General features: G+C 43.2%; 1 protein-coding gene across 2 annotated transcripts in view; it reads left to right on the top strand.

The window, feature by feature from the left end:
• LOC142097620 (cytochrome P450 2K1-like) overlaps positions 1 to 17,295 on the top strand; it is a 66,594-nt gene that overhangs the window by 29,680 nt on the left and 19,619 nt on the right. For both annotated transcript variants that reach the window (XM_075179628.1, XM_075179626.1), the window contains exon 4: positions 2,512 to 2,672. In XM_075179628.1, the coding sequence (XP_075035729.1) occupies positions 2,512 to 2,672 (161 nt within the window). The remainder of the gene's footprint in view (positions 1 to 2,511; positions 2,673 to 17,295) is intronic.

The raw sequence follows: 17,295 nt of genomic DNA, 5'->3' as shown, positions 1-17,295 counted from the left end.
GAGGTACTGGAACAGCGATAGTTAAACACGGCCACCGGCTGAGAGCAAACTGGAGTAGCAGAGGTAACTCATAGTAACAGCTGAGGAGTCACAGGTGTAATAACGGTCCTGAGTGGTAGCGATGAGAGAACCGGAGCTGTCACGATGAAGTACACTGGAGATGGTAAGAGAGGTACTGGAGCAGCGATGGTTCAGCACAGGCCATGAACTGAGAGCAGACTGGAACACAGGCAAACCACAAGGAGAACAGGAAGCAGAACCACAGGCTGCAGGAATTGAGCTTGAAGAACAGGCATCAGACAGGTGAATCAGGAGGTTTAAATAGTGCTCCAGAAGTGCTTAGCCAATGAAAAAAAGGCAGGAGGTCCTGAAGTGCAATAGGCTTGCACCTGCACAGATCTGAATATAGCTGAATGAATGAACTGAAGAATGTCTGATGCTGGGACATGGCAGTTTCCAGATGAATGGAATACAGGTAACGAGACAGGTACTAATTGCGGGACCGGAGCGTTACACTTCTGACTCCAGCGTGGGTTTGTCTGTTCATGTGAACCTTCTGCTTGCTGATCCTTTCTGTGTACCATAACCGGTTTGCCTGCTATTAGTCTCCTTGGATTCTCCTACTGTTGTTCAGCCATCTTTCCTGTGTACCGAACCCGGCTTGCGTCCTGACTACTCCTTTGTTTCATCCCTGTGTGCTGTCGGCCATCTGACCTGTGTACCGAACCCGGCTAGTATCCTGACTTCTCCGGTTGGACCTACCCTCTGCAGAGTGCCAGTCGTACCCAGCATTGCTCTACACCAACCCTCCTAAGGTACTACCTTATTTATTTACTGTATTGCCTTTTTCACATATCCCTCTCACGTCTAGAGGCCAAACCACGAGATGCGACCTGCAGTCTCCTAGCAGTCAAACCCATCCCACCTTGCGGTGGTTCTTGGTGAAGACCATGGGACTGTTAGACTCAACGCCTTGCTAGGCCTGTGTAAATCTAGGCTGAGTGTAGTCTTGAGCAGTACACCACAAAGGTGCAATCTCTTTACTCCACCACACTGTCCTGGCTCCAGAAGCTCCTACTTTGAAAACCGTTGAACTGGCCTGGGAAACAGACATGGGCGCTCCTTTAAAGGAGAAATTTTGGGAGAAAATCCGTGAATGAACAGCAGAAAGCTCTATTAGTGTAGCTATCAGAGAAAATTGCTTTAATGTATATCCCAGATGGTACTTAGTACCTGAAAAACTACAACTACGCAACATCGCCCACTTCTGACCCTTCCTATCTCAGGATGCCACCAAAACCATCATTCATGCACTCATCATTATCCATCATGATTACTGTGATCTTATCTTTACCGGCCTCCACCGCTCCCACCTTGCCCCCCTTTGCTCTATACTTAACGCAGCTGCAAGACTTATCTTCCTTTCATGCCGCTCTTCTTCTGCCTCCTCTCTCTGCCTTGCCCTACACTAGCTCCCCTTTCCCTACAGAACACTTTTCAAACTCTATATTCTCACCTACAAGGCCCTCTCCCACTACACTACCCTTTACATCTCCAACCTCCTCTCTATTCACTTTCCCTCCCGTTCCCTGCAATCGGCCAATGACCGTCGCCTCTCCTCCACAATGATCACCACATCCCACATCAGAATTCAAGACTTCTCCTGGGTTGCCCCCCTCCACTTGAATGACCTCTATCCGACTATCCACTAATCTGTGCTCCTTCAAACAGGCACTTAAAACTCATCTGTACCTTATAGCCTACCAGCCATCCACCTAACCATCTTACATTCATCCATTGATGCTTGATCTCCTCACCTCTCCCCTCCCCTGTCCTTATGCGCGCTCCTCTTCCGCATGATACTCTCCACCGACTCCCCCTTGTTCCTACAGTCTGTTTTCCCTTACTTTAGTATGTAAGGTCTTACGAGCAGGTTCCTCTTACCTCCTGTCTCTATACCATTTCTTCTACTCCAACTTCACTGTACTAACTCTGTTTGGAGCTATTGGAGTCTTGATTTTACTTGTTCATTGTTCTGTACTGTTTTGCCCTGTATGGTCAACTGTTTGTATTCTGTACTGCGCTGCGGAAACCTTATGTTGCCATATAAATAAAGGATAGTAATAATAATAATGCATGTATTCACACACTCCAACTAATGATGGAGACATTGTGGTCAAACTTGCATCTTCCATCACAATTGGTGGTCTTACACAAAAGTTTAACTTTTTTTGAAAAAATATACAGACATTAATTTCAGATGTTATGGGATTGATTCCGGATCTGTTTCTCCCAAGCCCGGTCCTCCAGTAACATACAGATCATAATGCATATTTCTAGCGCTGCAAAACACTTGATTGCCTGCCACTGGAAAAACAGTCTCTGCCTACCTTCCAAATAGTGAAATAGTATCTGGTTCATAACTACCATGGAATACAATACTTTTCTGCAACATAACTCAATAAGTGTTCCCCATCATGACTTCACTCTCTCTCTATTTGCTTGCTGTAGGCAAACCATTTGCTACACACACTATACTGAACGCTGCAGTGTCCAATGTGATCAGCTCTATTATTTTTGGGAAAAGGTTCGAGTATGATGACCCAGAATTTATAAAACTAATTCGATTGGTGATTGAAACCACACATCTGGTTGGTGCACCCAAATTAGCGGTAAGAACCACTTTTACCATTTGATTTGTATGCAGTCTTTCTAGAAGATATGGATATATATGGATATTTGATATTTAATATTTTTTTTTTAAAATGGAAGTAGCATTTTTACTTCACAATAAATATATTTGTGCACTCTAATTCTCATGACACACCCCATTCTAAATATATTAGAGTATATAGAGTAAATATATTAGAGTTGACTTCTCTCCTTGTGTACACTGTTGCAGCAACTGCATCTCCCACAATTCTTGCACAATAACTGGATGATATTTGTGAGATAATAGTATTTCTAGTCCTACTCAATGTCAATGTGTGGAAAAGTTTACCTAGACAATTTTTGTGGTATAGGTTTGTTTGGAATGAGGTTATACTGAGCTAACTGTCTCAGACAGAAAGTCAGAGAGAGGAATATGTATGGGACATCAAATGTAGATAATAAAAAAACAAATTAATATAACACTATTTGTTTCATTGTATATACTATACTAATACAAATCTATAACTTCTTGGCCATGTCAGGCATCAGAAGGCCAGTTATACCTCTGCAGTCGTTTTTAGACATACAATAGAAGTAATTTAAATGGAAAAATGCAATGCAAATGCTCTTTTTTTTAACTCTTTATTTTCAAAGTTCAAATATAAATGTAGCCAAACAACAAGGCATAAAGTATATACGACAATCATAATCATAGAAAATACATACGGGCCGGAGAACAGCAGAAAACAGAAAAAAAGGAAACAGAAACTTAAAAACCATAGAACTCATAATCAGAACATCATAAACATTTGGCATAAATTATGTAGAATAAATTAATTATTAGAAGTAGAAGGAGAGAGGAGAGGGAAGAGGTGGGGTGGTTGGGGTGCGGTACTAGCTACCACCTTTGTAAAGTAGTACCTTGGAAAAGTATATAAGGAGAAGTGCCAAAGAAGGGCTCAACTCAGGGGATAAAGACAGTGGACCCATGCTGAGCAGGTAGGAGGTAAATACAATGTCTGTCCCCTAATCTGAGCTCCTTCAAAAGGGCACTCAAAACCCATCTGTTCCTCAAAGCCTACCAGCCATCCACCTAACCTTCTCCAACCTTCTTCACCTTCTCCCTCTTTCCTGTTCATGCTTGTCCTGTGCTTCATACCCTCTACTGACTCCTCTCGTACCTGCTGCTTGTTTCCCCTCCCTTTAGTATGTAAGCTGTTATTAGCAGGGCCCTGTTCCCCTCTGTCTCAGTTCAATTTCTTCTTCTCCTAAGTCATTGTACTTGCTATGCTTGGCGCTGTTGGAGTTTTGGTTTTACTTGTCTTGTTCTGTATTGTTGTACCCTGTGTGGTCCACTGTTTGTATTGTACTTTGTAATTGTATTTGTATGGCACTGCGGAAACCTTGTGGTGCCATATAAATAAAGAATAATAATAATAATGAAGCCACTGGATAGAAATGACTCCCAGTGCACTGGTAGTCACTGCATGGCTGTGCCGTGTCTCAGTCTCTGCATCTCGTGGAGTGGATCCAACAAGCAGGCGAAGGAGGTTAGCTGCAGAAAGAAAGGAGACAGGACAAAACAGATGGGGAAAAGCACAACAAACATAAAACAGGGAAGTATCAGCTCCCATATATGTCCAATCCCGGCCCATAGATAGTCCAAAACTGTAAAGAGTTTGCAATATTCTATTCAGACCAAGATATCAAGGAAAGTGTGTGTTATGCAGGCAATGTAGAAACAATGTTGAAGGAGTTCCAAAGCTAGAGCGATAGGGCCATCAGGGACTTTAGGTGAAAACAGCAGAGGAGCTCTAATCGGGCAACAGGGGTAAGATGAGCAGTTTGGGTCAATACACAACCAATGGAGTATACAAGGCAAAACACTCAGGGACAGAAGGTAACTGTTTAGAGAGTTTCAGGTCGGTAGATCAGTCTCTCCCTGGGATGGATGGACCTCTGTGGTTGCGGTGTGGAAGGACCTGCAGCGTTGTTACTGTGTTGACCAGCATCAGTAGGAGTTTGTAAAGCGAGAACAATTCTACAAAGAAGGTTTTGAATTTCAGACAAGGACCAAGCCGACAGATGTTGATTTTGGTGCCAGATAATCTGTCCGAAGGGAAAGCCCCATTGATAGCGGGCAATGTTGTTCTGAAGGACTCCAGTCACTGGATGAAGTTCATGTCCCCTAGCTAAAATAATGTGTGAAAGATCTTTAAAAATCTGTAGGGTACTACCCTCGTAAGTTAGGGGGGCAGTTTCATCATAGCTTGTAAAATAGATTCCTTGGCTGTGATGAAGTGAAGGCATATAATTACATCCCTGGGTAGAGACTGGTCCTTGCGGCCAAGGTACGAGAGCCTTCTGCAGGAGAAGCTGTCCTTCGGGTATTTCCGAGGCGAGTTGGGAGAACAGTTTCCTGAAGTAAGGGTCAAGGTGAACAAGTTCAATTTATTCATGGATTCCATTAATCCTTTTATTGTTTCTCTGGGCCTGGTTGTCCATATCTTCCTGTTGTTTATGATTAGAATTGAGCTCCTGTCCAAACTGTGAGATTGTTACACTCAGCTCTCTTCGCTCCAGCACCGTGAAATCTGCTGCATTGGCTGGTGCTTCCGGGTATCGGCAGGTCACATGATCGCACAGTGGGGTGGGGAATTTGAATCATCTTCCTATTTAAACCTCGCTCTGACGCCTGGTCAGTGTCAGAGCAACTAGCGTGTTTCCTGACTCTGGTCTGTACTGTGCCTTGGTGCTGTGCCTATCTACTTGATACCCAGTGTTCCAGTTCTACTTGTCTGACCCTCCTGGCTCTCCTGTCCCTGTGTACCAGACCCATGATTATGAGTTGCCTGCTGATACTCTCTGTTACTGCTATACTGTGTACCAGACCCTGGCTTACCTGACTACGAGTTGTCTGCTGAATCTGTCTCGTTGCCATACTGTGTATCAAACCCCGGCTGACCTGACCACGCTTATCTAGTTATTCCGCTTGCTCCTATCTGCACTCTGAATCCAGAGCGAGCATTGTGTCTGTGGACTCCTACATTTCTCTAATCTTCTCTTCACCTCTCCTCGGCTCTACCTCTAGAGGCCGGCCAATGTGGCGGTTCTTGGTGAATACCAGGGGGTTCATTAGATTCTGCAACACTGGTCAGCAAGCGCCAATCTAGAGTAGCAGAAGTATCCCATCATTCCATAACAGTTTGCTTAGACCAATGGATACTGTGGGAGACCCCTCTCCTAGAGATTTGCTCCGACACCTGTTGGGACAGGTTGAGAAAAAGGAATCAAACCAGGAACAGTTACTAAAGTTCCTGCAGGGGCTGTCGGCTCGTATGGATACTTTGCAGGCAACCATAGCTGCATCCGGGGTTTAAGCACCTCCGTCTGAGGCTCCTACTGCTTCCAGCTCGGCCTCTGGCTCAGTCTCTTCTCTGCGCATTCCAAATCCTCCTAAATTTGATGGGGATCCTAAGTTACGCAGAGGATTTTTAAACCAATGCACAATACAATTCGAACATCCCATCTAAAAAGGCTAAGGTCGCATATATAATTTCACTTCTGACTGGTCAGGCCTTGGCCTGGGCTTCACCTCTTTGGGAAAGGAATGATCCATTACTACATAGTAATTTCCTGTCCACCTTTAAAAAGATATTTTTCGAACCAGGCCGAGTATCCAATGCAGCTACTTGAATTCTCAGTCTCCAGTAAGGAAGTCTCTCCGTGGGGCATTATGCTATTCAGTTCAGAACCATGGCATCAGAGCTTCGGTGGAATAATGAGGCTTTGATTGCTACCTTTTGGCAAGGTCTCTCGGACCGAATAAAGGATGAACTGATCTCCCAAGAGCTTCCTACCTCTCTTGATGAATTGATATCCTTATGTATCAAGGTAGATCTTTGTTTCAAAGAACGAAGTTTGGAGAAAGAGTAGTTTCGATGCAGTTCCTACCGGTTGGCACCTAGTTTCCAGACTCCTATTCAACCTCTTGAAGAACCTATGCAGCTCGGGAGGACTCATCTTACTGCCGAGGAAAGAGAGAGGAGATTTAGGAACAAGTTGTGTTTATATTGTGGTGAGGGGGCCATCTCTTAGGAACCTGTCCCAAGCACCGGGGAAACGACAAATCCTAACGTTGATTGGAGAGGCTATGTTAGGTCCTTATTTTCATATCCTCTCTTCTTCCTATAATAAGGATAGTCTCATAATTTCCTGTGATCTTGTGGTTGGTTCCAATTTCCGCTCTCTTTCTGCCCTGTTGGATTCCGGGGCTGCAGGCAATTTCATTTTTTCAGCCATTGCTTCCCAGTTAGCCATTCCAACGCGGCCTTTGGGAAATTCCATTTCTCTTACGGTCATTGATGGAGGCAAAATTACAGGAGGACTCATTCAACACAGGGCAGTGCATCTAACACTCAGGATTGGAGTACTACATAAAGAAATTATTTCCTTCCTAGTGATACCCAAAGCCATTACTCCTCTGATTCTGGGACTTCCACCGCTGCGTCTTCACTCCCCTTTGGTGGACTGACATTCTGGTGATATTCTATCTTGGAGTACTCATTGTCATGCTAATTGTTTGTCTAAAGTGCTTCCTGTTGTTTCCAAGATCAGCAACCGACTCAGTGATCCCAAATTGCTGCCCTCTCAATACTGGAGCTTCGCAGATGTCTTCCCCAAACAAAAGGCCACTAAACTACCACCTCATAGAGATTAGGACTGTGCTTTTGATCTTCAGCCTGGTAAACCCATTCCAATAGAACGTGTATTTCCTTTGTCTATTACAGAGACTAATGCCGTGTCTGAATATGTCCAGGAGAATCTTAAGAGAGGATTTATATGAAAATCATCTTCTTTTGCAGGCGCGGGTCTCTTCTTTGTGAAGAAACAGGATGGGGGTCTCCGTCCTTGTATTGATTATCGAGCTATTAATTCAATCACTGTGAAGAATAGATATCCTCTTTAATTGATTTCTGAACTCTTCGACCGGATCAAGGGGGCCACCATCTTCTCCAAGTTAGACCTTAAGGGTTCCTATAACTTAATTGGGATAAAAGAAGGGGATGAATGGAAGACAGCATTCAACACCAGCGGTGGACACTTTGAATACTTGGTAATGCCCTTTGGGCTGTGTAATGCTCCTGCAGTATTCCAGAAATTTATGAATGAAATCTTCCAAGACCTTCTCTATCAATTCATGGTGGTCTACTTGGATGACATTCTTATTTTTTCCCCAAATCTACAAAAGCACCGTAAACATGTGAGGGAGATCCTGGGTCAGTTGAGGAGATATCATTTATTCTGTAAACTCGAGAGGTACGTCTTTGAGCAGAAACAATTACCTTTCCTCAGTTATATTATTTCAGAGACCGGACTTCAATCGGACCCATCCAAACTCAAAGCTATCCTGGATTGGCCACCACCATCTGGCATTAAGGCCACTCAACACTTTTTAAGTTTTTCCAACTATTATTGACAGTTCATCAGGGGGTACTCTTCGTTAGTAAGTCCCATCATAGCTCTCACATGCAAGTCTGCTAATGCCAAGGTTTGGTCTTCGGAGTCGATCAAGGCCTTTAAGAAACTCAAGACCTTATTCTCATCAGCTCCAATTCTTCATCAACTCAACTGTCAACGTCCTTTCTTCGTAGAGGTCGGTGCATCTTCTGTTGGGGTCGGAGCCGTCCTGTCCCAAAGAGGCCTTGATGGGAGACTCCGTCCCTGTGGTTTTTTTCTCTCGCCGTTTCTTACCTGCAGAAGAGAATTATGGAATTGCCGATAAAGAACTGTTAGCCATCAAGCTGGCCCTTTCAGAATGGAGACATTTACTTAAGGGTGCTCAATTTCTGGTAACCGTGTATACCGACCACAAAAATCTGTTATATCTACGATCAGCACAGTGTTTGAACCCACGCCAAGCTAGATGGGCCATATTTTTCTTCCATTTTGATATCAATATCACTTTTCGTCCGTGCTCTAAAAATACAGAAGCGGATGCTCTTTATCGCTCATTTGATGCTTCCGATACTGAATCTTCAGAGATAAATAAGTTCATTTTGGATCTCACGTGTGTGTTGGCATTCACACCACCAACAGAGAGAAGTTACCCTAATGGTAAAACTTTTGTAGGTGTTCATTTGCGTTCTAAGTTTTTGTGTTGGGCTCACTCTTCCCTCTTCTCAGGCCATGCGGACATTCGAAAGACCTGGTAACTGATTTCCTGAAAGTACTGGTGGACTTCCATTCATAAGGATGTTAAGGCCTTCGTTTCTGCATGCTCTAGTTGTGCCCAGTATAAAATTCCTAGGAAAAAAACATTAGGTCCTCTCATTCATTTACCTATTTCCGATGTTCCGTGGTCTCAAATATTAATGGATTTTATCACTGACCTCCCGGTTTCCAAGAACCGCACCATTATTTGGGTCATTACTGACCGTTTTTCTAAAGTTGCACATTTTGTTCCCCTCAAGGGTCTTCCTTCATCGTCCCTTTTGGCTGATCTCTTTATCAGAGAGGTGTTCTGTCTTCATGGTTGCCCTACTCCCATAGTTTCTGATCGAGGATCTCAATTTGTATCCAGGTTTTGAAGAGCCTTTTGCCATAAATTAGGAGCTAAACTCAACTTTTCCTCTGCATACCATCCCCAGACTAATGGATTGACTGAGAGAACAAGAAATTTTTTAAGGTTTCATGTCTCTACCAAGCAAAACATTTGGGTTGATTTGCTTCCCTGAGCAGAGTTTGCACACAATTATCATTATCATGAAGCAACCTCCAACTCCCCCTTCTTTATCTTGTAAGGTAACCATCCCAAACTACCAGCCTTCTCTTCTCTTCCTCAGTCAGAGGTTCCAGCAGTGGATTCTCTCTTTCGCAGGTTTTCAACCATCTGGGATTTAGTGAAGACCAGCCAGAGGAGATCCGCTATCTGTACCAAGAAGGTATACGACAAGAAAAAGAGGACAGTTCCTCGCCTCACTCTAGGGCATAAGGTGTGGCTCTCTACTCAGAACATTCGGTTGAAAATTCCTAGTAAGAAATTGGCTCCAAGATTTATCGGCCCCTTCGAGATTTCCGAGATCATCAATCCTGTGGCTTTCAGATTAAAACTTCTTTATGCATTCCCAATGTTTTTCATGTCCCCCTTCTTAAGCCTGTGGTCACCAATCAATTCTCCATTACTAAGAGACCTCCGCCTCCTGTGGTGGTGCAAGATCAGCCTGAAAATGAAATCAAGCAAATTCTGAATGCCCGTCGTTCCAGAGGGGTTCTACAGTTCTTGGTAGACTGGAAAGGTTACGGTTGCGTGGAGCGTTCCTGGGTTACAGCTTCCGATGTACATGCTCGTTGTCTCCTGCTAGCTTTCCACAGGAGATTTCCCACCAAGTCCTTTTAGGTGTTCGGATTCCACCTTTTAGGTAGGGGGTACTGTTACACTCCCCTCTCCTCGCTCCAGCGCCGCAATCGCTGCTGCATTGACTAGTGCTTCCGGGTATCGGCAGGTCACATGATCGCACAGCAGGGCGGGGAATTTTAATCATCTTCCTAGTTAAACCTCGCTCTGACACCTGTTCTGCGTCAGAGCAACTAGTGTGTTTCCTGACTCTGGTCTGTACTGTACCTTGGTGCTGTGCCTATCTACTCGATTCCCAGTGTTCCAGTTCTGCTTGTCTGACCTTCCTGGCTCTCTTGTCCCTGTGTACCAGACCCCAGATTACCTGACTGTGAGTTGTCTGATGAATCTGTCTCGCTGCCATACTGTGTATCAGACCCCGGCTTACCTGACTACGAGTTATCTACTTATTCCGCTTGCTCCTATCTGCACTCCAGATCCAGAGTGAGCATTGTGTCTGTGAACTCCTACATTTCTCTAGTCTTCTCTTCACCTTTCCTCAGCTCTATCTCTAGAGGCCGGTCAGTGGACCACGACCTGAGAGTCTCCGCAGCTAAGTCCATCCCGCCTTGCTGCGGTTCTTGGTAAATACTAGGGGGTTTGTTAGATTCCGTACCACTGGTCAGCCAGCGCCAATCTAGAGTAGCGTAAGTATCCCATCATTCTGTAACAGAGATGCCCCTATCATTCTCCTGTTTATAATAGCTATAAAAGTTGAAGTGACAAGTGTTCATAGCTGCTTATTGGTGTTTTGCAGGTGTCTATGAAAAACTTCCATTAGATGTATTGCAGGGGAGTGTTGATAACATTGATTAGCATTGCTCTTAGAGATTAGGTTCTTCTCCAATGTCATATATTAGTTATACAGACTTTACTTATAAAGACATGACTTAGTAATAGTATGGTGCATACTTGTGTTGCTAGTTGTCAAAAAAGTGCAGTACAGTGCAGGGAGCTCACACAAACTGTAATAGCAATATAAAACCACTTTATTGTTCATATGACTCCCATCTTTGGTACACCTGTTTGTTTAGCAAATGTAAATTCTGTATATTAAATAAAAAGAGAGACAACAGAGATAATGTAAGTAACCACAATATATATAAGTGTCACGGAATCACACAAACTATGGGATTCTACAGTCTGCCTAGTTTAGCTCTACCCACCACGGAGTTGTGGAGTCTAACGTGGCGAAGGTTTTCGCCACGGACCCCCAGAAGGAGGTTTGGTCTTTGCTGCTTCACCATGCAGGTTGCAGTTCTCCAGATGGGTGCCAGACGAGACTGACAGGAGTATAAGATATTAATCAACAAGGATAGGACCAGAGACCAGAATAGGAAAGCCAAGATACAAGGATAACTTGAAGGGTAGCGGATACAGGATACCAAGGTACCATGATTAACTAAGAAGCATATAACACTGGATACCAGGATTTGTTAAATAGGAATGGATACAGGATACCAGGATACTAGGATTCACAAGAGAAACACAGGATTACAGGAGCCAAACAATCCAGCAGCTAGCAGACTAACTGGACATGAAGATCTGGTACCATATTTGCCAGAACAGGTGCATTAAATAGTCTGGAGGATGAGAGGAAGTGTAAAGTAGTCAGCCAATGGCTGAACATGAAAAATTATAAAAGACGGGAGTGGCACTCCCGCAATCCAAGATGGAAGTCGCCATCAGAAGACGTCGGGGCGGAGCAACCTGGCGGAGTCGGCCAACCATGTGCACTGCACCCTGATAAGTAAGCTGGAGATTCCGGTGTGTGACTAAGTTTATTTTCATTATAGTTGTCATCCATTGAACTCCTTTCTAGTGTAGATGTCACAGTGGTATAGCCTCTTGGCTGGTATATGTTCCTTAAGGTCACAGTGAACAATGGAGTAGAAACAGGTGCATCTATAGTATTGCATTATAAATGTAAGCTTTTAATAAACAGCAATAAATACACAGGGCCTGATCAACCAATAGGCTGATCAGGCTGCAGTCTGGGGCGCTGGGACCTGGGGGGGTGCAACACCGGCAGCATTTAAGATTTTTGTTTACATTTTTTTTGTTACTATTGATTTTTTCGTGCACACAAAGCCACCCCTCCCCTCCCCTCCACACTGTTGCTCCCTTCTCCCCCCTCTCCCCACTCCCCACTCCTCCCTTCTCACTGACTGTTGGGCTTGATGTCATCATCACGTCCTGACTGTGTCAGTGAGGAGCTGCAGTGAGAGGAACTGACTGCCGGCGGTAAAGAAGAAGACAGGTAAGTAGATTTGTGTTTATGCAGGCAGGGGACAGAGTGTGTTTATGCAATCAGGGGGGCAGAGTGTGTTTATGCAGACAGGGGGGCAGAGTGTGTTTATGCTGGCAGGGTGGCAGAGTGTATTTATGGGGACAGCGGGAAGAGTGTATGCGGACGGGGGAGCAGAGTATGTGCTGACAGCTGGACAGCGTGTAGAAAGGGGGGCAGTGTGTGCAGATAAGGGAAGAAATCACAGAAAGGGGTCACAGAGTGCGTGCAGAAAGGGGGCACATAGTGTGTCCTGGGGGGACAGTGTGTGTAGAAAGGGGGGACAGAGTGTGTTCTGGGGGGACAGTGTGTGTAGAAAGGGGGGACAGAGTGTGTTCTGGGGGACAGCATGCAGAAAGGGGGACAGAGTGTGTTCTGGGGGGACAATGTGCAGAAAGGGGGACAGCGTATGTTCTGGGGGGACAGCGTGTAGAAAGGGGAACAGTGTGTGTTTTGAGGGGGACAGTGTGTGTTTCGCAGGGGGACAGTGTGTGTTTTTAAGGGGACAGTGTGTGTTTTTAAGGGGACAGTGTGTGTGTGTTTCGAAGGGGGACAGTGTGGGTTTTGAAGGGGACAGTGTGGGTTTTGAAAGGGGACAGAGTGTGTTTTGAAGGGGACAGCATGTGTTTTGAAGGGGACAGTGTGGGTTTTGAAGGGGACAGTGTGGGTTTTGAAGGGGACAGTGTGGGTTTTAAGGGGACAGTGTGTAGAGGAGTCATGAATTAGCCGCTACAGTGTGTGGGGGGTCATGAATTGGCCGCTTGTGGGAGGTATGATCTCTGTACTGTGTGGCGTCATTCATGGGTATGCGCTCTAAAGAGCCTAACCATTAAGGGTTTGTAATGTTTGCACATATTCAAAACTGCACCACAATTTTCCAGAAGATAGCTAAACGACAACAAAGCTGCAAGAACAAGCAAGAAAGAACAGCAAGAACAGGTAAGAGAATCTGTCTAAATTTTTTGCTGGAAAATACTTCTAAATTTTCCTTTATTTATTTGTGTCGAAATTAAAGTTAATGTATAAGAAACAAAACTACTAATTGAGAGGAATTATATTACAGGAAAAATTTTGATAAGCTGGGCATAAAAGGTCTAGTAATAAGAACAAATAATGCAATTTGAATATTATTGTACAGAAAGTATATTAATTAAAAACTTTGTAAAATCATATGTAACAACTGGCAAACAAAACAAGGTATTAATAAAAATAAAAATGTGGAAATTATTATTATTATTTATTTATAAGGCACCACAAGGTTTCCGCAGCGCCGAACACAGTACAAACAATGGACAGTACAGGGAATAACAGTACAGAACAATAAACGAGTAATACCAAGACTTCTGAGACTCCAGGCAAAGCAAATATAATGGAGTTGGAGCGGAAGAGAAGGTAGAGAGACAGGAGGGAGAAGGGCCCTGCTCAAAGATCTTACATCCTACTTAAATTATGCTATTGGGTCATTCCATGTCAGTTCAACCAGGGTTGTCCACCCATCTCAGATTTCTATGAAAATTTTTTAGTTAAGAGAGGATGTCAAAACAACTATTTCTGCCAAATATCTCGACTGTCTGACAATTAGTTGATTAAATATTGATTTTTCAATTTATTAAATAATTTACTAATCGCGGTTTCTTTATCCAGTTTATTTGAAGTACTGCGGGTGTTTATTAAGGAATAATATGGAAATTACATAAATTATGCTATTGGGTCATTCCATGTCAGTTCAACCAGGGTTGTCTACCAAAACCAAACCCAAACGAAATACAAGACTGCAAAACCAAGCTGCATAGCCATCTAGAAATGGCAAACACTGTGGCAGGAACACGTTCTCATGACAGATTTCGGCCTATTAGTAATGATGAGCTACACATATATCGATTGTCAACAGACAATTTATTAAAATTTTTTATATTTATTTCTCAAAGTCATTATGTTTAATTAGATGTGGAAATTACTTAAATTATGCTATTGGGTAATTCCATGTAAGTTCAACCAGGGTTGTCCACCCATCTCAGATTTCTACGAAAATTTTTTAGTTAAGAGAGGATGTCAAAACAACTATTTCTGCCAAATATCTCGACTGTCTGACAATTAGTTGATTAAATATTGATTTTTCAATTTATTAAATAATTTACTAATCGCGGCTTCTTTATCCAGTTTATTTGATGTACTGCGGGTGTTTATTAAGGAATCACCACAAAATTTGGACCCCTAAGGTAACTTTTCCTCCCGTATATTTACTACTTTATTGATGGTGCTAGTGCACAATACAAGAAATGCAAAAACTTTTTTCATTTATGCTTCAATAAGGAGGACTTCAACATTCAAGCAGAATTAATTTATTTGCCCCATGTCATGGTAACAGTCCTTGTGATGGCATTGGAGGGACGTCTAGCCACACGCACCAGTCTGCAAGCAGTGGAAACCTATCGCATCTTGACGGCTTTGGACCTGGGCAAATGAAAATGTACATGGCATTAAGCTTTTTTTTACGTGTCACAAAATGAAATACAAGACTGTAAAACCAAGCTGCATAGCCATCTAGAAATGGCAAACACTGTGGCAGGAACATGTTCTCATCACAGATTTCGGCCTATTAGTAATGATGAGCTACACATATATCGATTGTCATCAGACGACATAAAGACAGGAGGAACCAAAGTTAGTGTCACTATGACCACAGTCACAAAAAATGTGGACAAAAGTGATCTGCAACCTGGAACATACATAGCAGCAGAGTATGATAACATCTGGTATATTGGATATATCATTCAATGTAATGAGGAGGAACAAGATGTGCTGATACACTTCATGAAACAAAAACCAATCAACAAATGTGCTGTTCTGGCCTTCAAGAGATAAATGTTTTGTTCCTTTTATTCACGTCCTCTGTGTAACTGAAGTGCCTACTATACAAGGAAATACTGGAAGGCAGTATACACTTACTGCTGACACTTTAAGGAAAATTACAGACTGTTACAACAAGTTCCAAACAAGGGAAAAATAATGAGATTGTTGACTCAACTTCAGTTAAGGACTTAAGTTATGTTAAAGGTTTTAAATGTCATGGTTTCTCGTGTTAATTATGTATGCGGTACAACAGTAATCGAACATAAACGTTATTCTTTTTTTTCTCCACTATGAAACAGAGTACCCGGCTGATTTTTTTTGTGGTAGTAATTTATACCTTTTTTAAACACCCCCCAAAAAATGGGATCCCTAATGTCAATTGAACCTAGCATTTTTAATTATATTCAAAAAACTTGCGTTTTTTCCGTAACACAAAACATGAGGCAGACAAAGTAATTTGGTTTGGATTTTTGGATTCGGGAGGAAGAGTTACCTTAGGGGTCCAAATTTTATGTAAATTCCTTAATAAACACCCGTGATACTTCAAATAAATTGGATAAAGAAGCCACATTAGTAAATTATTTAATAAATTGAAAAATCAATATTTAATCAACTAATTGCCAGACAGTTGAGATATTTGGCAGAAATAGTTGTTTTGACATCCTCTCTTAACTAAAAAAATGTCAAAAAAATCTGAGCCGGTGGTGGACATTTCATGTTTTTTTGGGTGATCTGATGTGGAATGACCCTGCTATCAAATTGACCCTATTCTGTCTGTGTGTGTCTGTGTGCGGGAATTTAGACTGTAAGCTCCAATGGGGCAGGGACTGATGTGAGTAAGTTATCTGTACAGCGCTGTGGAATTAGTGGCGCTATATAATACATCTATATAATAATGAGAAGCTGCCAGTGGACAATAGGGTACACAACGCAACCAGCAACTATTGTAGATTGTAAAGTGTAATAAACCAACAGCGCAGTAACATCAGCAGCTTAGAAGATAAATGTATAATTATATTATTATTAGAAGTTTATGCTCCTTCTGTAAGCTGTTAATAAATTGAGAGCTATTTGTCAGCGCAGAGCGTATATTTATATGTATAATGCGTCTATTTGTCTGCCGGGTGTATAAATTCCCCCTGTGTTGATTGGACGCATATTGCAAGGCTGTGGTCTGTCACAGAAGAGTCGCCAAAGCTAAACACATGACTACACCTTTTAAAATGTGACATAATGTTAGTAACTTACCGCTTGAGAAGCAGCCTCACCGAAAGCGATAGGACCACTGCTTGGGCTATGGCAAACCACAGAGCTTTCACTCTTTCTTGGGTAGCTGTTCAGGAAAGAAAGAGTATTCCAGATGAGAGAAGCAGGTAATAAGCTGTTACAAGTGTATGGAGAAAATGCATATGAGAAAATGTAACATTAAGGAGACAATTCATATGTATAATATTTTGATGTGTGTAAGGATAAACGTGATTACACATGCAGTGATACACACAGAGCGGGGATCCCGGGAGTAGATGGACTGGTATCGCTGGGCCCCCCTTACCTCTTGGCCCCATAGCCGCCACACATCCTGTAGTTCTGCCACTGGAAATTCAGATGTCATCTCCGTAGTATTAGAAGATCCAGCCCAGGTCGGCGGTGAGTCTAGCCAGGGCCGACGGAAGGTGTATGGGTGCTGACCCCTAACCCCCACCCCTACCGCTTATTGCTTTACAGGCAGGGGGCGGGGCCTGGTATTTCTGCTCCTCATATTGGGGGCGTGACATTACAGCTCAGTGCTACACTCCCAGCCAATCACTGACATGGAGGAGCAGCGCAGGGAAGCTGCTGCATTCTGGATCTCCTCCACGTCAGCGACCGCCATGTAGTGTGGAGAAGCCGCAAGGAAAATAAAGGCGCTGAGATGGTGACATTACGTCGCTCAGTCACTGTTTAAGTCGCCCCATTAACTATGGCGTCCTTGGTGACTACTTTAGTTCGCCTAACGGAAGCGCTGAATCTGGGCCTGACAGACAGAGTAAGACAGATTGGGAATCTTTGCTTTGGCAAATATAGACTTACCAATTTCTAGCACCAAGAGATCATAATAAATTTCTGG

The sequence above is a fragment of the Mixophyes fleayi genome, chromosome 7, assembly GCF_038048845.1.
Source record: "Mixophyes fleayi isolate aMixFle1 chromosome 7, aMixFle1.hap1, whole genome shotgun sequence".
In the NCBI taxonomy this organism is placed as follows: domain Eukaryota; kingdom Metazoa; phylum Chordata; class Amphibia; order Anura; family Limnodynastidae; genus Mixophyes; species Mixophyes fleayi.
The sequence above is the reverse complement of the archived record's forward strand: the minus strand, read 5'-3'. Positions and strand labels throughout refer to the sequence as shown.